The sequence below is a fragment of the Pelodiscus sinensis genome, chromosome 25, assembly GCF_052426305.1.
Source record: "Pelodiscus sinensis isolate ZL-2025 chromosome 25, ASM5242630v1, whole genome shotgun sequence".
Taxonomy (NCBI): domain Eukaryota; kingdom Metazoa; phylum Chordata; order Testudines; family Trionychidae; genus Pelodiscus; species Pelodiscus sinensis.
This window is the reverse complement of record NC_143076.1, coordinates 12,597,657-12,623,780: the sequence shown is the minus strand read 5'-3', so window position 1 is coordinate 12,623,780 and position 26,124 is coordinate 12,597,657. Positions and strand designations below refer to the sequence as shown.

General features: G+C 48.2%; 1 protein-coding gene across 3 annotated transcripts in view; it reads right to left on the bottom strand.

Annotated features, from left to right (window-relative positions):
• The window catches only part of KIRREL3 (kirre like nephrin family adhesion molecule 3), a 782,703-nt gene that overhangs the window by 321,419 nt on the left and 435,160 nt on the right, over nucleotides 1-26,124 (bottom strand). For 2 of the 3 annotated variants that reach the window (XM_075909298.2, XM_075909299.2), the window contains exon 2: nucleotides 20,464-20,541. The exons of the other annotated variant lie outside the window; for it this stretch is intronic. In XM_075909298.2, the coding sequence (XP_075765413.1) occupies nucleotides 20,464-20,541 (78 nt within the window). The remainder of the gene's footprint in view (nucleotides 1-20,463; nucleotides 20,542-26,124) is intronic. 3 annotated transcript variants of the gene reach the window in all.

The window sequence follows — 26,124 nt, the reverse complement described above, 5'->3', positions numbered from 1 at the left end:
CTTGCCGCAGGCTGCCATCTGGGGAGAGGGAATAATTGGGGGGCTGCAGGAGAGCTTCCACCCCCAGAAGCCCGCAGAGCCAGCCCAGTCCTCCCCATCGGGGGCTCGTACCCCATTCCTCCCTCACCTCCTTCCACTTGCCCTTCCCTAGCCCCCCTTCTTATTGATGTACAAAATAAAGATAACGTTTCTTCCAACATTGACTCTGTCTTTATTGAAAAAAACTGGGGGAGACTGGGAAAAGGAGGTGGGAGAGGGGAAGAGAAAGGCTGGGAGAGGGGAGGGCAACTAACATGATCAGGGGTTGGGAACAGGTCCCAGATGAAGAGAGGCTACAGAGACTGGGACTGTTCAGCTTAGAAAAGAGGAGACGGAGGGGGGACAGGATAGAGGTCTCTAAAAGCAGGGGTTGGGTGGAGAGGGTGCATTCAGAAAAGTTCTTCCTGAGTTCCCATAAAGAAGGACTAGAGGACACCAAAGGAAAGGAATGGGTAGCAGGCTTGAAACTAGTAAGAGAAAGTTGTTGTTCTTGACAAAGCAAATAGTTAACCTGTGGAACTCCTTGCTGCAGGAGGCTGTGAAGGCTAGAACTAGAACAGACTTTAAAGGGAAGTGAGATCAAGTGATGGAGGTTGGGTCCATGGAGTCCTATTAGCCAGAGGGTAGGAGTGGTGTCCCTGCCCAAAGTTTGTGGAAGGCTGGAGAGGGATGGCACGAGACAAATGGCTTGGTCATTGTCTTCGGTCCATCCCCTCCAGGGTCCCTAGGGTTGGCCGCTGTTGGCAGAGAGGCTACTGGGCTAGATGGACCTTTGGTCTGACCCAGGACGGCCATTGTAAGCTCAGGGCTCAGGGTCGGGGGTCTCAGTGGACCCCCTTGATTTTCATGCACACCTGCTCCTGGGTGGCCAGGCTGGCAGCTCTCCTGCCCTAGCCGGCCACTTTCCTGTGCCTAGTGCGGAGATCGTGGACGAGGTCCACGATGTCCGCACTAGCCCAGGAAGGTGCCCGCCTCTTGCGGTCCAGGGCAAGCTCCCGGGAGCCGCCAGCCTGGTCCCGGCAAGAGGGGGTGGGCTGGGAGGCATCGGGTGGGTGGCTCTGTGCCGTGCCAGGTGCAGGGTCTGCTAGCTGGGTGCTGGCAGGCTTGCACCTGGCACGGGCACCGTAGCCAGCCCGTGCCCCTTTAAAGGGTCCGGGGCCGGGAGGGGGGCATAGAGTTTCCCTGGTGTTGGCCAGAGTGGCCACCAGGGAAACCTGGGGAGGGCTAGCCTCCCACTAGTTCGAACTAAAGGGCTACACAGCCCTTAGTTCGAACTAGCTAGTTCGAACTAGGCGTTAGTCCTCGTAAAATGAGGTTTTCCTAGTTCGAACTAAGCGCTCCGCTAGTTCGATTCAAATTCGAACTAGCGGAGCGCTAGTGTAGCGCATAGGAAAGTTAGTTCGAACTAACGTCCGTTAGTTCGAACTAACTTTCTAGTGTAGACATACCCTTGATAGAGGCAGCAAGGGGAGAAGTGACTAGTCGACTAGTCCTTTACATCCCTAGTAAGAACCCAACTTTTCACTGAAAAAACAATATAGATGAAAAGGTTTGGACCAGCCCAGTGCTCTATGAATAAAGAGTCTACTTCATTTACCGTAGCTGTCTTGTCCATCACTTTTCACCACTAAGCCCTCCCATGCTGACACACAAATTATTTGCTGACATGCAAATCATCTAATAAAATAATTCACATAAATACCACAAAATGTGGAGGTAGTGCTACGTGACATGTTCTGTAAGGCAAGGACTGTCTTCTTTCCTACTTGTTAGTACAACACCTGGTGCAATAGGACTCTGGTCCTTGAATGGGTTATCTTGGCAGTTGTGTAATAAATTACAATATTTGTCATTGTAGGGTATTATTGTTATTGTTGGAGAAATCAGCATCTATCCCACATTACTGCTAGCTCAGAATTAAACACACACTTCCCCAGCATTGTGTACAACAAATTAATGTGCATCTTGCCCACAGACACCGCAGAATTCCCACAACAGCTGAGCCACTGGATATAATGTGCCTACAGGTGCAATTCATCCCTAAAAAGATGTGCAACACAAAGTCTAGGAACCCTGCAGCAGTCCAACACTTGCTCTGAAGCGCTGAGTTTCACCTATGCTGCCAACTCATCCTGGTTAGCCCCGGCTGCAGTCAGTCTAATAATGACTGAGAAGCTCTAGCCCTAATTTTTTTCATCCCTGTCCACAGGAAAATCCCCTCTGATTGATTGACTAATTTCCCCACTTCCCCACCTCCAGGGGAAGAGCCGCCAATCAGAGCTGCTGTAAGAGGCAGGCTGTGCTTTCCCCACCCACGTGCTCAAAAGTTCTTGAGCCAGAAAGGGCGTAGCCAATACTATTCTCAGTGGTGGGGAGGCAGACAGAGGAGCAGAAAATACTTCTGCTTCTCTCCTGCAAACAACAGGCTGGCAATACTATTTGTCACACATGCTGGCTGGGGAGGAGGGTGGGGGGAGGGAGGGAGGAGGAGAGGCCAGAAGGTCAAAAAGGATGCCATCTAGCTCTCAGGGATGGTTTTGGGGACAATTTCAGGGGGTTTTTGGGCTCCCAGGACTTTTAGGGGTTGGCAATGCTGTCTCTATCCAAACGAGACTCTGGGTAATTATTTTTCTTAAAGTCACGTGCTTCCCACTGGTTCTCATAGGGTTCTACCACAGAGAGAGAGGGTCAGTGCAAACCAGCTGTCACTTAGCCTGTCTCACTGCTCCTTGTTGGACTGGTCACTAACAGCTGCACCTCCAGCATTGTTGTGTCATGGGGCACAGGGTCTGAGCTCCATGAGGAGCCCACGCTGGCCTCAGTAGTTCCGTCTGTAGTAAGTTGAGGGTCAGTAACATGGAGTCAGCAGGCCTAAATAGAGGCCTGTAATATGAAAGCAGCAACAGGCCTAGACTCTAGTAAGCAAGACTTTGGTTCAAGACTACAGGAGCCAAGAAAGAGGCCCTACTGATAACTGTGTAATTGTGTAAGTTAGGTAGAGCATGGAAGGACACAGGGAGGCAGAATGTCATTGCCTGAACTTACAGAATGCACAGTAGCTTAACTCTGACTAATATGTTAATATCTGTTATATGGCAATGGGCCTGCCCGGTGTTGGTACCTTGTTGACGCGGGCCATAGTGCTCAGTGGTGTAACATTGTCCTGATCTCTGTTACCAACTGGTAGAGCTTCGCATTTGACAATAAACCTGCTCGATTGATTTCAAACCTTGCCTGCATCTGTCGTTTCCGGGGCCTCTCAGAGATCTCTTGTGTTGAGCCAAGTGCCCGGGTTTCTAACACTCTTGATAAAGGGAGCACCGATTGTTATGCACGCAGCCGAACGTTTATCATCCCTGTCGGAGTAGAGGTCCTGTCAGGAGTGCGCCAGGATGATCCTGACCAGACGACACTGACACTGACGGTTCAGACCACCGAAGGTACCGAGGTACAGAACACCGAGGTACGACACCTTCTAAACTCTCACCACCCCCCACACGATGCTCCACCTAAACTTCTTACCTCACTTCAGGCCGGCATTTCTCGCCCTCCCTTCTTCTGAGACCGTGAATAATTCCCTCCATTTCTATTGCTGCAGGTATTTATAGACAGGCAGTGTGTCTCCCCTTGAGCCTTGAGGCGGTATTCATTCATCTGCCTCAGCCTCTCCTCCCATGACTTACCCTCTCATCCCTGTGCCACTGCTGTGGCCATTGTTAGTATTCTCCCTGGCTTTGCAACATCTTCTCTAAGCTGTGGGGCTGCACACTCCTCCGGGGGCGGCTGCACCAGAGCGCATGTAGAGCAGCAAAATTACTGAAGCCTTAATGCCTCAGAACCCATTGAAGCGAAATGCTTTATGGCAACAAAATGGGAACGTCTTTCCCCGGACATCCCCTTTGCCACCAGAAACACGGTGTCCCCCGGGATGCTCAGAACTCCAACACAGCAGCTTCATCGCTTAGCAGCCCATTGGTCCCGACTCCCTCAGGCTTCCTCTCACCATGCTTCTCCTGGCCAAGGTCAGAGAGTACCTCGGGGAGGGGAGAGTTCATAATCTCCCATTCCCCTAACACACCGACCACACAGTTGTCTCCCCTCTGAACCACAGCCTTGCGCCTTCCAACGGCCTGAGCCCTCTAGCCACTCTACTGAGCACTAGTGATGTTAAAAAGCAGTACATTCTCAGCATTTCTAGGTATAAAGCTAATCCTGCAGAGCCCACAGCTCAGCCAGCTCCCCAGGCACAGAGCTGGCTAGCCCCACTCTTGGGGAGCCGGCTGCCACTCCATACTACGGGCTTTGCAGTATAAAGCTCCCCCCAGGAGCTGCAGCGTGCTGGCAGCCGGCTTTTAAGGCAGCTCCTGGTACATACCCGCTTCTGGGGAGCTGACTGCCACCCTGCGCCACCCTCCTAGCTCCCAGCCCCACTCCCACAGAGCTCACAGCACCGGGTGGAGGCTGGCTCCCCAGGAGCCGGAGCCTGCGTGTAGCAATTAACGGTAACTGATAAGCCCAGGTTAATCATTTAAACAGTTATACCACTTCATCCCTCCTGAGCGCCAGAGTGTTTTTGTCCCTTCCTGCCTTAGTGGAGAGCAGGCGTAGAACCGGACACTCCTCACTCCAGTCCTGCCTGCCCATCCCGTCCCACCCCCCACTGCCTGCATACCCTATTCCTACCCAGCTAGCCTTATGACCTGCCCTGGCTGTGAGGCAGGTTGGGAACCCAAAGTGAGGCTAATTCAGTCACATCTACACAGTTGGCAAGGCTGGCAGAGGGGACGTGAGGCAGGGTGGGGAATGTTTCTCCCACATAGCCCTGTACGACCCTGCTTCATGGCCACCAACCCTCTGCCAGTCACCCCCACAATGAGCCATGTCTACATGGCCTCTGGGTTCATCTAGTTTCCTTGGGCTTCAACCAGCTGCAGGAGGCGAGTGAAATTTCCACAATCCCCAGCATGACATTTCATAGTGACAACATGCAGGGCATCGGCCAGACACTAACTCCCCTGCATCCCAACACAAACCACAGTCCCAGTCCTGCCAGAACAGTGACCCCAGAGAGTTTACACGCGTGGAAAGTGACTGCTTGAGCAGGTCAGAAAATGAAACCAAGTGTTTGTCCATAATGTATTCACTAACCAATGGGGAAAAGAACCAGGGGAGCTGGTTTGATTAAAGCTATTGAACTATCTGAAAAAAAGTGAAAACCCTTATCGGGTGAATTAGTCTTCCATTATTTGTGATTCTTCTTCGACTAGTTCTAAGCCCACTGGGGCCTTAGCTCAGTGCTGAATCTGAAGGACAAGCATCTCCTGTGAAAATACCACTACCTGGGCTTCCCTTGGAGGACTCCTATCCAGCCAACCAGCTCTTGTTTTGCTTTAGCTGCCGTGACATCAGTTCATGATGTGGAAAGGGGACCAGCGAGGGCCTCCTGCATGCCCTCGCCTGAAGAGCCACCCTGGAAGCCAGCAACGTGCATTTTACTGACCTATAGCTTTTGACTCACCTTCAGCAAACTGGGGTTCTAGTTTCCATTGGGGGTAATGTAGCGGAAATGTTTTTGTGGCAAGAGGGTACCGGGAAAGGCAGCATGGACCAGAGGTAATTGCTGCCGGTCTGGCTTCTCCCCAGCGTTTTCTTAACAAAAACAAACAACCAGGCCTCGCGCACTCCAGTTCCAGCTCCACCCCCCCCCTTAGAGGCCTCCGGCAGCATCCCACTTCTGGTCATTTCGGCTCCCTCTATGGGACAACAGCCTCAGAGTGCTCCCTGAGCACCCAGCTCACTTACTCCAGGGGAGCCACTTCACGAATTAGCTCCATGCTAGTGTGGTTTGCCCTCCCCAGGCCTAGCCTGTCTGAATTCCTCCTCCAGCTACCCAGCAGCAGCCCTGGTGTATAGGCCCAGAAGTAGCTCTGTCCTGGATCAGGTTTACCTGTTAAACCTCATTCCACGAGGAGTAATAGCTAATTCGAACGAAGGGGTTTAGCTCAGAATCCCACTTCTCTGATGCATGTAGACGCGGGCAGTTACTTCGGGCTAGTCAGTTTCCAAAATGGCGCCCGGCCGGGAATATGCTAATCAAGCGCGGGATATTTAAATCCCAGACTTCATTAGCAATTTCGGTCGCCCTCATTAGCCTCCCTAGTTTGAACTAGGGGGCTAGTGTAGACGTGCCCTTAGCTGTAGGAGGACGCCCTGTCCCTACCTAAAATTCCCTTTCTGCTTCCAAGTTGAATTTCAAACTCTGTTGTGGCTCTTTCAAAGTTCCTCTGCACGTCCTGGGCTGAACTGAAGGTGAGGAAGACTGAGGATCATAGAATCATAGAATCATAGAATAATAGGACTGGAAGGGACCTCGAGAGGTCATCGAGTCCAGCCCCCCGCCCTCAAGGCAGGATCAAGCTCCGTCTACACCATCCCTGACAGATGTCTATCTAACCTGTTCTTAAATATCTCCAGAGAGGGAGATTCCACCACCTCCCTTGGCAATTTATTCCAATATTTGACCACCCTGACAGTTAGGAATTTTTTCCTAATGTCCAATCTAAACCTCCCCTGCTGCACTTTAAGCCCATTACTCCTTGTCCTGTCCTCAGAAACCAAGAGGAACAAATTTTCTTTCCAGTTCACCCTAAATATTTCATTTGGCATTTGCTTCTAAAAATGTCAATTTCTTTCTTTTTTTAAAAAACTAGAGTCTTGTGTGCCATGCAGTTCACATCCTTCATGAATATTGATGAGAATTATTAGTCATGGAATATTTCATTTCCCTCCTCTTCCCCCAATCTATATAAAACCCAGGTCTTTGCAAAGGAAAAAGTCATCACAAGTTATGAATCTAGATCTGCTCCAGGATTAGATCTATTAATATATTTATAGAATTATTATACACCTCCATGATCAAATGCTGTACATAGCAACACCCCCACCTATAAGGTATTAGAGGCAGGATTGCTACACTATAGTTAATGCTGCTCTCTGTGGGTTACATTTGTCTGAATGCTCAGGACTCAACTACTGCACAACCCATGTGTTGATCCTCTGAAGAGGGTGAAGTTCTCTCTGTCTAATTCCATACGTATAATCTCCCTATCATTTTCCCTACTCCCTTGCTAGCTAGGTGTTCATGTGACCTTCTCCAATCTAATCTTGGACCACCTCCAGATATATGGATGTTTAGCCTCATAATTAGAACACAGCAAAATTTTTGGACAGATATTTCATTTGCTGAAAAATACCGTTTATACAAAGCTCATCTTGAATTTGACATGAATAGCTTTGTCCAGAAGAGGAGGTGGAAGAGGAGTGGCTGCTGCCAATGCTACTGGTCCTCCAGCTTGGGCTGAGCCCTGTTCTATTAGTGCATCTGTGTGAATTCTGCAGTAAGTTTCCGGCCATGATGGCAAGATAGATTTACTGAGGTGGTCCCATGATCCACCTGCTATTTGTCACTATCAAGAGGGTGTGTCTTGATGCAGCTCTCAAGCAGGAATTGCTCCACCGAGTTGCCATGTAGAACTCTACGTATGTGTATGGAAGAACATATACACACCCATTGACTTCAATGGAACGACACCAATTTACACCATAGGAAAAACTGGGTCATAGTGAACAGCCACAAGATGCAGACAAAAGCTAGTACTTTTGGTGCAGTGGGAAAGATTTCAGGAGCTGTAGTTCCCTGTGGAAATCTCCATTGTAATACAAGTGCCGGGTCCTACTGAGGCCTGCAAAACTCTGGCGAAATTGCCATGCCCTTTCCCAGTGTACATGCACCCATTCCTACATGCAAATATTAAGTGTTATAAGCCTGATTCTGGAGTTCCTGTCTTAGGATCAATGTTTTCAAGGTAAATTAAGAAGCTGAAATGGGAACCTGAACACAGTAAGGTCCTATCACTGATGCTTGGAGGATGCTAGAGCAGGGCTACTCAACACACGGCCTGTGGACCACATGCATTCTGTCGCCTGTTTGTTTGCAGCTCGTGGTGCAGTTATCTTTACACAGGGCTCAACCCACATGTGGCCCGTGGGTGGGATCCTTTGAACATGGCCTCCCCTGGGAACATGCACCACGATGGCAATCAATATAATGGTCTTCTGTTGATATGCATTTTAGTAGTTCAATTCCTGGACTATCACTGCTCATTAAAAGTGCCGTTCTATGGGTGGAAATCAGGTAAATATTGCATTTTATTATTATCAGCAGAACTGACTTAAATGGGGCCTGTGTATTGTGTAGTTTTGCCTTAATCTTTGTATTCATGCCCATCAGTGTGAATGAAGCTATTTGCATATATATTTGCATATACTGTGAGTATCACTGTGGCCCCTGGGACTTCCAAAGTTGAATAGCTTTGGGCTAGAGGATTTATAGCATCATTTGAAGCTGGCTTAATGGTATAAAGAGACCAGCATGTCCGGGTTCTGGTCAAATGGAGACTGTGGCAGTGAAATGACCTGCACTGCTTATGATATATTAGCAGCTGGCAAATGTTTTGACATGGTACCCATGAAAACACAGGAGGAAAAGCACAATCCCCCCACTTGACAATAGGACACCAAGGGCCCTAGCAACAGCTCTCTTCAGGGACAGGAGAAATCCCTAAACATGTGCTCTTGGGGATAACACGGAGGGTAAGATGGGAGCAGTATATTAGTGATAAACCTAGGGTGTGTCTAGACTGCAGGGTTTTGTTGACAAAAGTGGCCTTTTGTCAACAAAACTATACCTGTGTCTACACTACCGCCGAGTTCTGTCAATGTAACGTTGACAGAACTCAGCAGTTTTGTCGACGGCGGTAAACCTCATTCTACGAGGAATAACACCTTTTGTCGACAGAGTTCTGTCGACAGAAGGCATTATTGCAGCTACACCGTCCTTTGCATCTATCCTGTCATGTCGACAAAGTGGCTTGCTTTGTTGATGGTACTGGATGTAGTCTAGACGCTCTTTGTTGACAGAAGCTTTGTCGACAGTATCTGTCGACAAAACTTCTGTAGACAAAAGCCTGTAGTCTACACATACCCCCACAGTGCCAAGAGTAGTTATTCTGACACAGAGCTCACACTTCACTTTTCACCTTCCCATACATTTTTAAATTAGGAAATTACGATAATACAATATTAAGGACAATTAAACACTCAAAAGTCAGGAGGTGTCATTATTAAGGTAGAATACATGACCATAACTCTGCCCCTTTTCTGTATGCATTATGATATAGGGTAAAGTTTTCAAAATAACCTGACTCAGGACCTTCATTCCCATTTTCGGAAGTGACTAGGGCCCATATTTTAAAAGGTATTTAAGTACCTCAAGATGCAGATAAGCAAGAAGGCAGTGCCATTCTTAAATACTTCAGAAAACCTCATGTTATAAATCTGGCCTTAAGCAATTCAGAAGCCTAAGTCCCATTGCAGTAAATAGCTTTCTAAGTTACTTTAAAAATTTTACCTGAGGACTTTAACTACATGATCCCAAGTTATCTTATCTTACCTGGTGGATCTAAGATTATGGAGAAATGATCAAATTCTTTTACATGATCCGAGAGACGGTTCACTGTCTTTTTCTGTATTGTGGGAGGACCCAAAACTCACATCAATGAATAACAACTCCTAAGTATTGTAAGAATTCTGTAGTCCCTTATAACTTCACAGATGTCACTACCCTGCACACCGTGTCCACATTTCAGGAGCATTAGGGATACAATTCAGATCCTTCTGCTCCAAAAAGCAGAAGTCACTTATTGCTTTACCTGCCTTGCTAATAATAATATAGGTGCTATGAAACAAACTGGAACAGATCCTGTTCTACCCACTAGGTGGAAATGGTACACATATGCATTGCTCACAGTGCATTCATTGCAAGTGCACCCGGGTAACTTGTGTGTGTAATTGGTTTAAACTCAGCTCAGAAGCAGCATCTGTTTGTTCAGTGAGGTGCCTGCTTTTTACCCAGCTTTCCAGCTGGCCTGACAGAGGCAAAATGTCTGCCTGACGCTTGACAAAACACAGGCTTGTTTGTTTGTTCTCAGGTTTAACTTCCATCACTGCCTTGCTTGCCTAACAAGCAAGGACCACATCGGAGATGTGTCAGTGAACCCCCCTCCGCGATGAGGATGCATCTTAAGCAACTTCTCTGGCGCTTGCTCCTTCCTCTTCCCTTGTAAAGGCCTTTGTTGGATAAAGAACAAAAGGCTCAGCACGATTTATACAGGAGATGCCTTTCCTAATCACTGGCAATTGTGTCTTCTCGGCAAGATGAAAGCAACAATGTTTGGGGAAATGTGAGCTCTCCCATCACACAGCTGCCAAGCGGCACAGAAGGCAGGACTTTTACGGCTGATGCGAGGGGCGAGGTTGCTAGACAAAGCTCGCCCTGTGTCCTGCTGCTGGCTTTGGAGATCTGCTAAGGAAGGGATGGGGAGCAATACAGCTCCAAGCAGATTGCAGGCTTGGGTTCCCATTGTTTGGGCAGGGAATCCCACGCCCCAGCAGAGCTGTGGGTCCTGCTCCTTCACAAACTCATGAAGAATGTTTTGAGACCCCCCAACCTGATGAGGGATGAAACCAGACCAGCTCCTGGGAGGCCCTTCTTTTTCAGGCATGGTGGGTTCTGTTAGATTAATAAGCAGGCTAAGCACAGTGGATCCTGGTAGATCATAATGCAGAGGATGCCCCAAAACTCTGGTTCCTTCAACAAGCAGTTCTGAGTCATCAGTGTGCCCTTGTAGCCAAGAAGGCTAATGGCATATTAGGGAGCATTAGGAGGAGCATTGCCAGCAGATCCAGAGATGTGATTATTCCCCTTTATTCGGCTCTGGTGAGGCCACATCTGGACTCTTGTGTCCAGTTCTGGGCTCCCCATTACAAAAAGGATGTGGAGGCATTGGAGAGGGTCCAGTGGAGGAACCAAAATGATTAGGAGGCTGAAGCATATGACCTACAAAGAGAGGCTGAAGGAGTTGGGTCTGTTTAGCGAAGAGTGAGGGGAATTTGATAGCAGCCTTCAACTTTCTGAAGGGAGGTTCCAAAGAGGATGGAGAAAGACTGTTCTCAGTAGTGACGGATGACAGAACAAGGAGCAATGGTCTCAAGTTGTGGTGGGAGAGGTCCAGGTTGGATATTAGGAAAAACTATTCCACTAGGAGGGTGGTGAAACACTGGAATGGGTTACCTAGGGAAGTAGTGGAGTCTCCATCCCTAGAGGTGTTTAAGTCTCAGCTTGACAAAGCCCTGGCCGGGTTGATTTAGTTGGGATTGGTGCTGCCTAGGGCAGGGGGCTGGACTTGATGACTGCCTGAGGTCTCTTCCAGCTCTATGGTTCTATGATTCTAGTGAAGAGCGTCAGCTTTTCCCCTGTTGTGTCCAATGTCTGGACTGAGGGGAGCGGTGGGGAGCAGGTCTAAAGGCCAGCAGCCCCTTAGAACTGAGGGGATTTGCTTTCCAGAGGCTGGGGGTCTGACTGTTGGAGGGTTGCCCCCTATGTTTGGACTGGGACTCCCGCCCATTCTGCTTCTCTTCAGGAGTTCTGCTCATGTGGTCCCAGTTCAGGCTATGGCTTCCTATGAAGCCATGTAATTCCGAGGGGAGTAGCTGCCTCCCAGCATGAGTCGCCTGTATAAATCATGGTTAGGATCCCAGAGAAGGATATTTCCCTGTGAGAGGTTCATCTACTGAACACTGAAGGGCTCTTGTCTCCCCATCCAGCTCTGGCTGGGCTGAGCTAGTGTAGGCCTCTTCCCCTGGTGTAGGCCTAGTTGCTCTGTGACCACATCAGAGGCGTGTCAGAGTTGGTGTGTAGCAGTTGCCAGTCTCTGGATGAACCAGCCAATCTCTCCAATAGTGTGAGATCCTTTCCTCGCTCCTCAGAACCCCAGAGTGGAAGGGCAGCCAGGCAGGACGTGGCTGAGAACCGTGAGACCAGAGACAGACAGGCTAAGTCGCAGATGAGATCTTCTAGCCCTCGCCAAGGAACACTATGATGAGAATTCCCCAACCTCATCCGCCTGCCTACTCCTCGGGTGACTTAACGTACAGAGCACTTAATTGCCCGTCTTTGCTGCAGAGCTTCCTGCCAGGAGTTGGGGGCACGAGGCAGTAATGAGGGAAGAATAATGAGATGGAATTAAACACTGGGGACCACTTATGTAATTATCGCATAGTGCACACCAGAGTTGTAGCATTCAATTGAGCCAGCCACTGATGGGCTGAATCAAGCCCTGGATCAGAACCTAAATGCAGAGAGAAATTGTTCAGGTTTCTTTCTTACTGTGGGCCAAACCACATCTCCTTGGAGCCAACCCCCTTTGGACTAGGCCTGTTGGATTCTGGATCCAAATCTTGTTACTTGATCTCACCTTTCCTTTCTATCCTTGAGGGTGGAGCGTCTCCACTCCCAACAGGCCCAAACATCCCTCTCCTTGCCCGGAGTGGGGCTGCAAAGGTAGCTGCAACCTCCATTCCAGCCAGAGCTGTGGGTTCTCTTTGAGAAGCTATTAAGCACCAGTCCAATAGAGCAACCTTTCATTGACTAGCCACATGGCCCTTTAAATGATCTCTGAACAGCGCTTTCTTTTTATTGCTCTGTGCAGTTGGGCAGCCTTGATTTCAGGTTACTCTGGCTTATGATAAACTCTGGCGCTATAAAGCTTCTATTCACGCTCGCCTCGCTTTTGCTCGGGCTTCCTTTACAAGTTTTTATTTAATAAAAAGTCCAGAGAAAAGATACCAAATTAACAGGGAAACAAATGAAACCCAGTAAACTGTCTCTCCTTGATGACAGCCACCGTATTAGCTACCCTTAAGCAGGACAGATAATCTGCTCAGCAGCACAAGTGGGCTCTTATATTTATTCTAAATTAGAAACACGACGGCAGCCTCAAATGGAAGCATCAGCTAATTGCTCTAATATCTCACTAATTCCAGCATCAGGAAGGGGGAATAATGACTTTTTCTCTGTTACCAATCGTGCAATTTAGACCAAGGTGCATTTATGAGTTTTCTTTCCGTTCTGTGATCTATCGTGCAGGCTGAGATTCCAGTTCAATTATTAATATTCAGGAGTTATAATTATTCTGACGACTGGTATAATTATAAACCATAAAAACAGCTTTCATCTGCAGGCACAATTCGGGTTTTTTTCTTCTTCTTTCTGCTGTGGATCTGAATCTTATCTGTAAACTGGAGACACACAGGAGTTCAGAATGATGCATTTAAAAGGAAAAAAAGCAGCCCTGGCCTTATTGTGTGGATTTGGTATTTCGGAGAGTGTGGAGCTCATAACATCAGCCAGAAACAGTAGCGGTGGCGGCAGCTGCACAGCTCTGTCCAGCAATCTCGGGTCTCACCTGTGACTGCTCTGCTATTCCCAGGCGTTTGCACATCTGTGTCCATGCACATCCATCTTGAACTGACGCAGCCTGGTTCGTCCTATCCCAAGCAGACTGGCCAATGATCCTTTCACTCACCTCTGTCCAGTGGACCTCAGTCCTGGCATGCCATGCCCTCTGCTATTTCAGTTCTGGACCAGCATGTAATGGTGCAAATGCACCTCAGTCCTCATCTGCAGCCCCTTTGCCATTCCTGTGCCCTCAGCTCTTTCAAGGCACCTCAACCCTGCCCTGCAGTCCCATCTGCTATTTGCACCCTGTCCTCACCCTGACTAGGGAAAGCCAAAAGCAGAATCATAGAACTGTAAGACTGGGAGGGACCTCGAGAGGCCTTCTAGTCCATGCCTCTGCACTCATGGCAGGACTCAGAGTTACCATACATTCTATGATGCTTTCCCATTGTAGACAGATCTAATATATATTTGACAGAGTTTGTATCTGTCTGTTTGTTCAAGAACTCCATTTAAATGGTAAGAGCTAGGAGTACAAAATTCGCGATACAGCTTCCTCTTGTCATAACTTCAAGCAACGTAAGGGTTTGGTGGTGCCGGGATAATGGGATGTGCCTGAAATGGGATTGCGTCCCTTCATAAAACCATACAGAAAAGAGACAGAATCACCAGGCAGGTGAAAGGGCTTGGTTGGGGGTGACCCCGCCATCCATGACTCCCCCAGCCCAGAACCTCCCACTCCTGAGGCACTGATCAAGTTCTGGAACAGTCTTCCAAGGGAAGTAGTGGGGGCAAAAGATCTATCTGGCTTCAAGATTAAGCTAGATGAGTTTATGAAGGAGATGGTTTGATGAGGTAACATGATCTTGGTAATTAATTGGCCTTTCACTATCATCTCTAGTGATGCCTCGTGGGATGAGGTTTACCGGGGAGGTTGACAAATGCCTTTGATGTTGACCCCGGAGCATCCAGACTACCGCGCTGATCAGCACAGCGCGGCAGCCATTTTAATTTAAATGATGCAGCGATTATTTAAATCGCCGCTTCATTTCCCTATGCCGAGTAAACAAATCTACATGCCTCTGGCAACAGAGGCATGTAGTCTAGACATACCCTGTGATTTTACCATTTTTACCACGTTGTAGTTACTGTGTGATAGCTTACCCCTCTTTCCCTAGTGAAGATGCATCCTTCAGGCATATTCTATGGGAGTACGGGTGGCAGAATCCAGTACTATTTTGCCTGCTTTTTGCAATATTTTGGCCCTTCCTACTAGTGACTGGGATTAGAATCAGCATCATAGAAACATTCTGAGAGGCATTTGAGGTGGAGTGGGATTGTGGGAGTACTCGGGAATCTCGTAGGAGAACCTGACCCTTCAGGATCAGCAATCCTCTGGGTAAGGCTGGAACTTTAACAGGGTTCCAAAAAAGAGCTAGATAAATTCATGGAGGTTAGGACCATCCATGGCTATTAGCCAGGATAGGTAGGAATGGTGTCCCTAGCCTCTGTTTCTCCGGAGGTGGCTCACAGGGGAAGGATCATGTGAGGATTACCTGTGTGTCCCCTCCCTCTGGGGCATCTGGTATTGGCCACTGTCAGCAGGCAGGATACGGAGCTGGATGGACCATTGGTCTGATCCAGTATGGCCGTTCTTAGGGTTCTAACCATCCGACCTCCAGAGAATCCTTGTTATGTTTCTCCTTAATCAGCGAGCTCATTTCAGCCTCAGTGTGTTTGTCTCGTTCTTCCCAAGCAAATAACCACCAGCTTCTGCAGACAATAGGCTCCTTAGATTTAAAGGTGTGGTCCAATAATAATAAAGTCATTGGCTTTCCCTAGCGACCTGCTCCATTCTTGATCTGTTTGTACTGAAAATGGTCCTGGATGAAAATTCCAGATCCACCCCCCAAACTTTGGTGAATTCCAGAAACAAACTTTGCAGCTGGTGCCCATCTTTAATCTGAAGATGGTACTTGCTCCTGCTGTGAAGACAGGGGACTGGACTCGATGACCTTTGAAAGTCCCTTCTAGTTCAGTGAGATAGGTATATCTCCATATTAAAGAGCCCAAGTGGACGTCAGAGGCTAACCTTCCTGAAGCAGCTGAGAACATTACTTCATAGACTCATAGACTTTAAGGTCAGAAGGGATCATTATGATCATGTAGTCTGATCCCCTGCACAGTGCAGGCCACAGAATCTCACCCACCCCTCCTAGAATAATCCTCTCACCTATATCTCAGATATTGAAGCCTTCAAATACTTTGAAGACCCCAAGATGCAGAGAATCCTCCAGCTGTGATCTGTACCCCATGCTACAGAGGAAGGCGAAAAACCTCCAGGGCCTCTGCCAATCTACCCTGGAGGACAATTCCTTCCCAACCCCAAATATGGCGATCAGCTAAACCCTGAGCATGTGGGCAAGACTCACCAGCCAGACACACTTCACTGATCTCCAATTCTCACTGCTTGAGCCAGACTCTCTGGGTCACATGCACCATTGGACTAAATAGCCACATTCTCTTTCGAATTTTGCCAAATGAAAGACCTTCCTCGTTACTGCATTAGAACGTTAATGAGTAGCCCAATCAATAATTACAGGGTGTCCAAAGGAATTAAAAACAGCTGCAGACAATGGACCAATCTTCTCATTATGTGGTATGGGGTCTCCTTTGTTGTGGAAATAGGGAGTTACATCCACCACCAGAACCGGGCTGGCTCCTCATCACAATGCTGTTAAAGTGCATTTGTTGCCTGAAAAGTGTGGGGGGTCTTGGGTTGAGGCCTTGTCTACACACAAGAGTTTGACTATGCTCATAGGGATGCAAAGACCCTAGGGTACGTCTAAACTACATGGCTCCATCGGTGGAGCCATGTAGATTTGTTTGTTTGGCAAAGGGAAATGAAACCACGATTTAAATAATCGTGGCTTCATTTAAATATAGTGGTTGGCGCGCTGAGCCAACAAACAGCTGATCAGCTGTTTGTCGGCTCAGCGCGCTAGTCTGGACGCTCCCCTGCCGACATGAAAGCCCTTTATCGACCTCCCTGGTAAACCTCATCCCACGAGGCATAACGGGGAGGTCGATAAAGGGCTTTCAGGTTGGCGCGGGAGCGTCCAGACTAGTGCACTGAGCCGACAAACAGCTGATCAGCTGTTTGTCGGCTCAGCGCGCCAGCCATTATATTTAAATGAAGCCGCGATTATTTAAATCGTGGCTTCATTTCCCTTTGCTGATCAGCCTAATATACATGGCTCCGTCGACGGAGCCATGTAGTTTAGACACACCCCTAGTGTGGTCAAAATGACAGCAGTGTAAAAGTTCTTATACTGTGTAGCTGGAGCTGTGCAGGATGGGTTGTCTTGCTGGGAGCAGGGGGTTGGATGGAGGAATTCCTGAGGTCTCTTCCAACCCTAATCTTCTGTGATTCTAAATGATAGTGATTTAGATACTTTTACACTGGAATAACTGTATCTAGTCTCTGGGTTGTACTGGTATAATCAGATAGTAAAAAGTTATAACCCTAACTTTTATATGCAGTACAGAATCCATCCCCAAACTAGGGGTATTAGATAGCAGGTAATATAACAGTCAACTAACTGTGTGATGAGAGAGGGGCATGGGGAGAAACACATATGTACACAACGTGCTTCTGTATCCGAGGCAGCAGTGTGGGGTGCCAGGTGGGAGCTGGTCCACGAGGGGGATCCAGTTTAAAAAGCAGTTCCCCTCGTGGACTGGTGGCCTACTGCCCAGCACTGCTGCCTCTGATACAGAAGCAGCAGTGCAGGGTGGCAGCAGCCCTTGTCTGCCAGGGGTCTGACCTCCCCATGGACAGAGGCTGCTTGGGAGGAAGAGGGTAGGGGGAGGCTGCCGTGAAGCAGCCTATGTCTGCGGCAGCCCACCAGCCCCTGTCCACAGTGAACTCGGACCCCCTGTGAACAGAGGCTGCTTTCTGTCACCCTCTGCCTCCCCCCACACTGCTGTCTCCCCCCAGAACTAGCTCCTGCTCCCTCCCTTGCTGCTTCTGATACAGAAGTAGCAGCACAGGGTACAGTGGGTTCCCCAGGAGTGAGGCCGGCCTGATTGCATTGGCTGCCAACCCTGCCCCCGGGGACTATAGAATAGTCATGTAACCATTAAGAATTTACGCAGTTAGTCGACTATTCTATTACCTGCTAACACCCCTAGTTGGGGATGGATCCCGTATTGTGTATAACTGATACAGAGGCAGCAAGGGGGGGAATGCAAGTAGTCAATTAGATTAACCAATAAGCCTAAGCTTGTTGGTTAATTGACTAGTCGACTACTCGCTCATATCCCTACAGCAAACCAGGGCTTACTCTCTCCCACAGCCAGGTAGTCTATGGGCTTGTCCAGACTAGAGCACATGTTAAATGACATATTAATTAACCTGGTTGAAAATGCCAATGTAGATGTTCTGAGATGTTTAGTCTGACACTCCGTGGTGCCTGTGAACACACATTTGTGGACCGTCTACATCTGCGTTTCCAGCTGTGTTAGTTAGCACATGTGACCTGGCAATCACTTAATAATGTTTTACCAAAGTGCATGTCCAGACACGGCCTTGGCGTCCCTCGGGGAAAGTTGGGAGCTGTAACCCAACATCTGGCTTTATCGAATCAAGTGTCAGTGCTCCTCACACTGGTGATGATCCACAAGGATCAAGTCTGGCGATGTGGGATCTGATGCACAGGGTGGAAGAGAATCCAGCTCTCTGTCTTTGGGCCCTGCAGAGCTTATGGCAGAGTTGGATGCAACTCAAAGGCGGATAGGGAGCCGGAGAAAGTGCCATTCTTACTTGGTCGCTTCCTGATGGTCCTTGCATGCCAATTAACAGTCGGCTGCTTTTGTGGCTGGACCAAGAAGGGGCGTGTGGCTCTGAGCTGCAGTGGGTAATGAAGCTGGTGGCGGCGGTAGGTAGTTGGAGAGTGCTGAGCAGTCTGTAGCGACGGCCCGTGCAATAAAGAAGCGTTAGAGTTAATCCTCTACCATCTGTCTTCATTCTACTAATAACCCACTCAATCAAACAGTGCCGACTGTTTGTTAACATTCAGAAACAGATACATAATCAAGAGGAATGTGCCATTTAGTAATTAAGGGCCAGATCCTTTCTCCGGCAGAACTCCCCGAGGCTCTGCCGGAGCATGGACTGCATTGCCAATCCTGAGCACATCGAGCCAGACACCTGCGTCACGGATGGCATCCCGCTGAATGCCCTGCGGCTCAGAGCCTGGGCTCTTGCCGCTTGTGTTGACTTCAGGCTGCTGGCTTAGGAGTGACAATGCGGGTGTAGGTGAGAATGTTGCCTTAGGTAATAGGTCCCCCACAGAGCAACCCTCCTCCAAAGCCAATGGCCTAGCGTAACTGTCCAGCCACAGCAATGATGCCCCCTCCAACCCAACGGTCAGTGCCTCACCCCCACATCAGCAGACGGGCTTGCACCTGCCCCCTCCCACAGCCTCAGGTCTGGCACTTTCCTTCCATTCACTCCCCACCAGCCAAGAGCAGACATGCAGGAGTCTTTTCTGCACCCACTCTCTCTGCTCCTGCCTTTGTCGTCTTGCCAGAGCTATACCCAGTCATTAGCAGTCACCGCTGCAGCAATGATGGCATTTTTTGGCTGCCGTTCCTAAAGCGACGAGTGGGAGCTATTAAGCACTAGGAGGTGTCAGCCTTCTCCTTTGCCACCTGTTCCGGCCAGCCGCAGCAGCAGCTAGACAGGGCTAGATGGTGCCCGTGACAGCTTCTCATTTGCAGGAGAAAGTGCCTGCTGCGCTACCTCCCCCACTTTCCTTTCTAAACCAAACCATCTGCAGAGGGAGGCCTGTGCACTCCCCTCTATGGTGGGGAGGGGAACACAGCTGCAGGGAGGCAGGGCAGGGCCTGGCAGAGAGCAACAGCAGCTGTGTAGCTACCAGGACCCCTTTGATAGAATGTTCTGTGCAGCTGACAGGCCCAGCAGTAAAAGGAGTCGTGGGCAGGGAGAGAGGCTGGCACGTCAGGGGAAAGAGGGACAGTTCAGCAGGATCCCCCCCTTGTGCAGACGGGTTGCCATGAACCAAAACTGTACGGAGAGCAGGATAAAACACTGCTGCTCAGAGGAGCAGGAACTTGCTAGGCCCATCTCTAGTCACGATAAGAGATGTCACCAGAGGCATGTAGTCTAGACACACCCCCAGGGAAGACAAGGAAACATGCAAGCACTTCACATGCATTAAAGAAACCATCCTCCCAGGCAGGCAATATTAGCCCCAATCAGTAGATGGGGAACAAGGCACAAAGGATTGGATTTTCAAAGGTATGTAGATGCCTACAGATGGAGATGTGTGGGATTTTCAAAAGCACCTAAGAAGGTTTGGTGCCTAACCCTCCTATGATTCCCATGGGAGTTAGACACCTGTGAGGATCTGGGCCTTAGGATTCTAAATGTCATTGACTTTCAATGAAACTTAGTTTGTTGCTTTTGAAAGTGAGACTTTGGCATTTCTGAAATTTGAATCCTAAATGACTTGAACCCAACTCGCCCAAGTCAGAGTTCTTGTGACCTGCCATATTCCAGACAGGACCCTTCCGGGAACAGGAAAGGCTAGGAATAAAATAACAATATTAAGCACAAGGGAAGCACTTTTTGCTCTTTGCAAGGGAAAGTAACCCATTTTACAGGTAGGCATCCGAAGCTCAGAGAGGTAAAGGGACACATCCAAGGTGACACAGTGAGTAAGTGGTAGAGTTGGGACTAGAAATCAAATCCCCCCTCTCCCACTTCCCTACTACACAGAGCTGCCACATCAGAAAACAAATCTTGAACCAGTGAAATCAGTGGAAGCTTTGTCATTGTCAGAACTGAATCAGGCTCTTGATGGATTTAAAACACATGTAAGCCCAGGGAAGGGGCTGGGGGACAGAAGATGTGGGGGTGGGAAGAGGGATAAAGGGAGAAGAACGTATAATAATGGGGGGAAGGAGGGAAGAGATGGGGAGAAGTAGAAGCTGTCGGGGTTGTGGGGAGAGGCTGGACGGCATGTGAGACAGGCACTTACCTTCAGTCATTCTCCGATACTTCTCCTTGTACATGAATCCCAGCACCAGGCAACATCCTCTTCTCGGGAGACCCAGTTCTAAAAGTGAAAGAGCAGCAGCTACGTTAGCTGGCAGGCCAGCCAGGAGAGGGCCACAAATGTCCACAGTCAGGACAGGGCAAGGGAGCTGGCACCCGCTGGCCCTGCTGTCAGTGCAAAGTAAAGGGGTCCTCGAGGCACAGGACTACAGGACCCGGGAAAGCAGACAGGAGAGTTCCTCCAGAGAAGGGTCTGAGCATCCTCCCCTCCCATGGGAAGGCCATTCCCACTGCATGCCATCTCTCAGGTGTTTATCTCCTGCTGCAATATACTGGGAGTCTGTGCCCTTCAGTAACATGCAGCGGTGACAATGACCTGGCCTCTTAATCCCCTTTGCTCCGCAGACAGCGTGATCAGATGCAAGTGGCGCCTTGAAGGACAGATAAACCTGCCTTGAGGCTGCTTGCCCTTTAGAAACGAGCAGCTGTCCCTAATGGTGGCATAATGCCAAGCCCCTGGAAGCCTGTTGCTTTGATCCCACGATGTCTTACAGGGGGGTTACCAGCTATCAGTAAAAAGCAGAGCAGCAGATGTGAGCCTGGATTTTCCAGAAGCATGTTGTGTGCGTGTGTGTTTCTCCCCATGCCCCTATCTCACCACACAGTAAAAAAAAAAAACCCTCGTTCTTCAAAGCAATTATCCATGGCGGAGAAAATTAAGGTACCATGTCCCAGATGCAGCCTGCCTTTGGGGGCTCCCCATTCTACAAATCCAAGCTGATCAAAGGCCCTTTGATGTTTACTTAGTGCCTCTGTGCTCCCTTTCTACAGGTCCCATTTGTCACCAGAAGTGCACTCCTAATGCCGCAAAGAGAGACCGGGGATGAGAAAGTGGAAAACTGAAAAGCGCGAGGGCTGGCGGTGCTTTCGAGCTGAGTGCTACACACCGCAATCTATCTACCATCCGCATGGGGCCTGGGCTTCAATAGCGCTGGGGCGCCTCGCAACCATTAACCTGCTATGCTCCCGTCACCCCTGCGGCAGGGGATGGATACTATCCTCCCCGCCTTACTCGTGCGGAGTAGCACTTACTTCTGTGCATTCACTCTCTGGACTTGTGCAACCTGGGCAAGGAACACCGAGGCAGCCCATGAGGGGCAGACTGGGAATGGCGTGTGGTACCCAACGATACAAAGCACCCAGGCAGCACCCTCCATCCAAGTATCCGCAGGTGTGCCCAGGCACGAAGCTTGGTCTACACAAGGGGGCAATCTGGAACTAATGTATGCAACCCTAGCCACACGAATAGCGAGGCTGGAGTCGATGCATCTGAGACTGAGTAACTGCGGTGACCCCACTGTGAGAGGTCGACGGGAGAGCCCGTCAATTTCCTTATGCTTCTGGATCCGGTGGCACGCCAGAGTCGATGGGAGCACCATCCACGGTCAATTTAGTGGAGTGTTAGTAGACCCACTAAACTGACCGCCATGGGATCGATCCCCCCCAGTACTTATCTCCTGGTAAGTGTAGACAAGGCCTAACTGAGTGGCCTTCTCAGTGCCCTGAGTGGGTAGGTATTAATGTCCTTTAGTGATCGGGGGAGGAGGGAGCACCAAGTCACTGATGCTCAGAGGTACTGAGGTTCCTGCCAGTGATTTTATTGGGAGTTCAGTGTCTAAATACTTTGCCGATCTGGCCGACAGGCTGATCCAGAGCAAAACAGAAAAATTCCCAGTGACCTCAGTGGACTTTGCATCAGGCCCAGGATGGTGAAACAATTTGTTCAAGGTCACCTAGGACCTGTGACATGCTGAGAACCATCACTGCCCACTACCTTAGGCCCCACGCCAGGAACATACTTACCCAGGTGCCTATCTGTAAGCATGGAAATAGTTCCGTAAAACCAATGTGTAGAGTTAGGCACCTGCTTAGATGGTTTCCTGAATTGGGGTTAGGGTAGGATCATCCCCACAGTAAATTAGTAGCACAGCCTGACTCTCAGTCCCAGGCTCAAACCACAAGACAAAGCCATGTTGGTCATTGAAATCTTTGTATTTAGCTAAGAGAAACATTTGGGCTATTCCAGTGGAAATAAAAAATGGATGGGATAATTATTTGTGGACTAAAAGAGGCCTTCTCCTCACCTCCATTGGTTACCCCTAGTGTCTAGTGCCTACAAATGGAGGATAGCACAAGGAGCTGTTAACTCAGTAGCTAAGTGCTCTCTTCCAAATTCAAGGTGCTAATTAGAATAGGTATGAGCTAGCTAGAATTTAAAATCTAACATTGTTTAAATATATAGATCCGGTAGAAGAAAGCATGATGCATTTAATCCTTTACTGATAGGAAAGCAAAATATTAATCCCTATTGACCCTTCAATGAACACCATGCAGTCAAAGTGTAATTAAAGTAACAAAATTAGCTTAACTTCAAACAAAATCATCAGTTACACTGTGTAGTCAAAGAATCAGCGTTTCTCTTTTACCGAGTCTGAAGTGCAAGTCCATATTTTTTTGGGGGGTGCAAACTCTCCCCCATTTAGTGTTGGCGTTTGTACTTCCACTAGCACTCGGTGAATTTTGAAACAGGTCAGAACGGTAGATGAGGTTCTGGCAGTCCCAAGATTCACATGGTGCCCCTCCCACCAGGAGTCTTTTGTGAGGACTGCAACACCAGTGCCAACACCAGAGCCAAGGGAGTCACTCTCTTGGCTAGAAGCACTAGTAGGACTGGAGCAGATACATACGAGTAGCAGGCTCTCGTCCTTTCTGGGGGTCAGTGCAACAATCTACTCCGATGGGTTATTTGCACGTTCCCTTCTCAAACATAGATCCTCTGCTAGTTAAGCTAGAGCAACACCCATCCTTGGCCAGTAGTGGTGGTCGGCTCTTCTCTTACATGAGGCCCCTAGCACTGGAAGCATGGCCTGCTTAGCTAGCTTGTTAAACGCCAGGTTTCATAGAAGGTACCTACGTAATCAAGAAAAGTGGAGAAGGAAAAGAGCGTGTTAGTGGCCAGGAAGCTGACAACACTTCAGCTGTAGCCCTGTTGTGTGATCATGGGCAACTTGATTAGCTTTCCTAAGCCCTCATTTCTCCAGTTCTTAAAGGGGGATCATACTTGGCAATGCTTCCAACCTGTGAGGACTAGGTTTGGGCCAGAGTGTGTCCAGAGTTTGGATCAGCTTGTTCTGATTTGGGCTCCATTTCCAGCTTGCCTCACAGCGGGGCTGTGATAAGGAACGCCTATTAAACCGTTTGATATCCTCTGATGAAAGGCGCTATACCGGTGCACAGCATTGTAATAAGTCATGCTGCAAATTTGTGAGATCTCGCAAAAGCTTTTATAGCTAAAGGCACTTTTAAATACTTAAGAGTCTGTAAAGATAAAGTGCTGTGAGGTGTCTTGGTGCAGCCTTGAAGGCCTTAAGTTCTGAGCTCTCTGTGGCTTACCGCCTCATGCTCTTCACGGTATGTCTACACTGCACACTCTGTAACTCAGGTTTGAACCCAGCCCCACTTCTGTCCACACACATATCAGTCTGACTGGGGGGTAGATCAGAGCCAAATCCCGCTGTGACTTGGATCCAAGCCCCATCCTGTTGCAGTGTGGATGCAGCAGAAGCCCCATACCTGAGTTAGAAGGTCTGCGTAGAAGCATCAGCACAGCTGGGAGATCCGCGTCTGGCAAGTGCACGGGATCTTGGTTTGGGCTTGGAACTACCAAGCCTGGGTCCCAGAGACCCAGGTTTACAAAGCAGTGTAAACAGGCTCCTAATGGCTAAGGACAACTGAAAGCTAAGAGGATTAAGCACACATCCACCACTTGAAACGCTTTGGCATCAGGGTCATAACCCGCCTGTGTCCATACCCCATAACTCTGAAGCCATCCAATGAGCCACATTTTCCTCCAATGTGGCAAGAGTTGACGCATGTGATTTGGAAGAGGAGCTGTCGATTTGCTGCGCCAAATTACAGAAGCCTCCTGCTTTTCCTCATCAGATTTTTTTTCTCGCTTTCATTTGCAATTCAATAACCTGCTTTCAAAGCAATCACAATCCCCATAAGTCATGCAGAGAGCAAGGTTTCTGATCAACCAGCATATTAAAGGCCATAGCAAAGGAGTAGTAAAGGTTTATTAGCATGATCATACTTTGTACTATGGTGTAGCTGTGTCCCACCAGGAATGATAATCAATGTTTAATAGTCCAGTAATACCTGTTTAATAATTTTTTCAGCTCATCCTGCCTAATTGCAAGTTTATTAAAGAACAATAAACTTTATAATTAGCGTAAAGGCATAACTGCAATTCCATTGCTTATTTAATATTGAGTTAATTATATTACAACTAAGTTATTTTTCCCATACATATTAAATATCAATTAGTTGTTTTAAACTATTGATTTGTATTTAATTAACTATGCTATTATATACCAATTAAGGTCTTATAAGAGAAGCTGAAACAGCTGGTCTCTTAAATTAAATTAAAAAAACCTCCATGGTATTAAAATAAATATCACGCTTTCACTTTCTCACGTTTTCACTCTGCAGAGAGGGTAATTTGTTCTCTGTCAACGTTTTTGCATTGTCGGGTTGTATGTGTGAGTTTCATTCATGGGCTTCATCTTCCATTCATTGAGAGAGGGGGGCCAGGAATCCCAGTGGCAGTGAAGGCCTAGTTCTAGTACCTGTGACACTGTAATTTAGAGGCTGGCTCCCATTGCAAGGTTAGAGTCTTGCTTAGTGAGCTCAGATACAAAGCAAGGTAAAGTCCCATCAGTACTTAGATGGGAGAATGTCAGAAGTCATGAGGGTGGTGATATATCACTGGGTCACATTCTTCCTTCCCAGCCAAAGCCGCAGCATGGTTCTCGGGGCCTGATGTTGCTGAATTTCTTGGCTGCAGTTGATGACTTTATGTTTTTTTCCCAGGTAATGGATAAAGATGTTGAATAGCATAGGGCCAAGAAGTAATTCCTGCAGGATGCCACTAGAAATACACCCACTCAAAGATAATTCCCCATTTACAATTACATTGAGACTGTCAGTTAGCCAGCCTTGAATACATTTAATGCGTGCCACGTTGAATTTTTATCATTCTCATTTTTTTTAATCAAAATGGCATGTGGTGCTAAGTCAAACACCTTGCAGAAGTCTAAGAATAGTACAGCAACACTATTTCTTTTATTAACCAAACTTATAATCTCATAAAAATATATGAAGCTAGTGTGGCAGAATTTATTTTCCATATAACCATGTTCATTGGCATTAATTATATTGCCTTGCTTTAATTCTTTATTAATCCTTATTATTTATTTCCTTATATCAGTATTACATTGGCTGCTTTTCAATTTCATTGAACTTTGCTTTTTGCTTATATGGAGTTAGATAAATATCCCATTGCACGTTTTTTTCTGAGGAATTAGCCCGGCAGGCCTGGCTGAATTCCAAAGTAGTTAATTACATTCTTCCTCCCCATGTGCTCCCTGTACTTTCTGTGAACCCGCTACAGCATTCTTCATGTCCTGTCCCTAACACCCCAGCAATGTTGCTGTGTAGCTCTTAAAACAGCTGCTCCATTTCAACAGCAGTTGAATGGATCCTTCCACGTGTTGTTTGTATGTCGCTTGGCTTAATCTGCAAA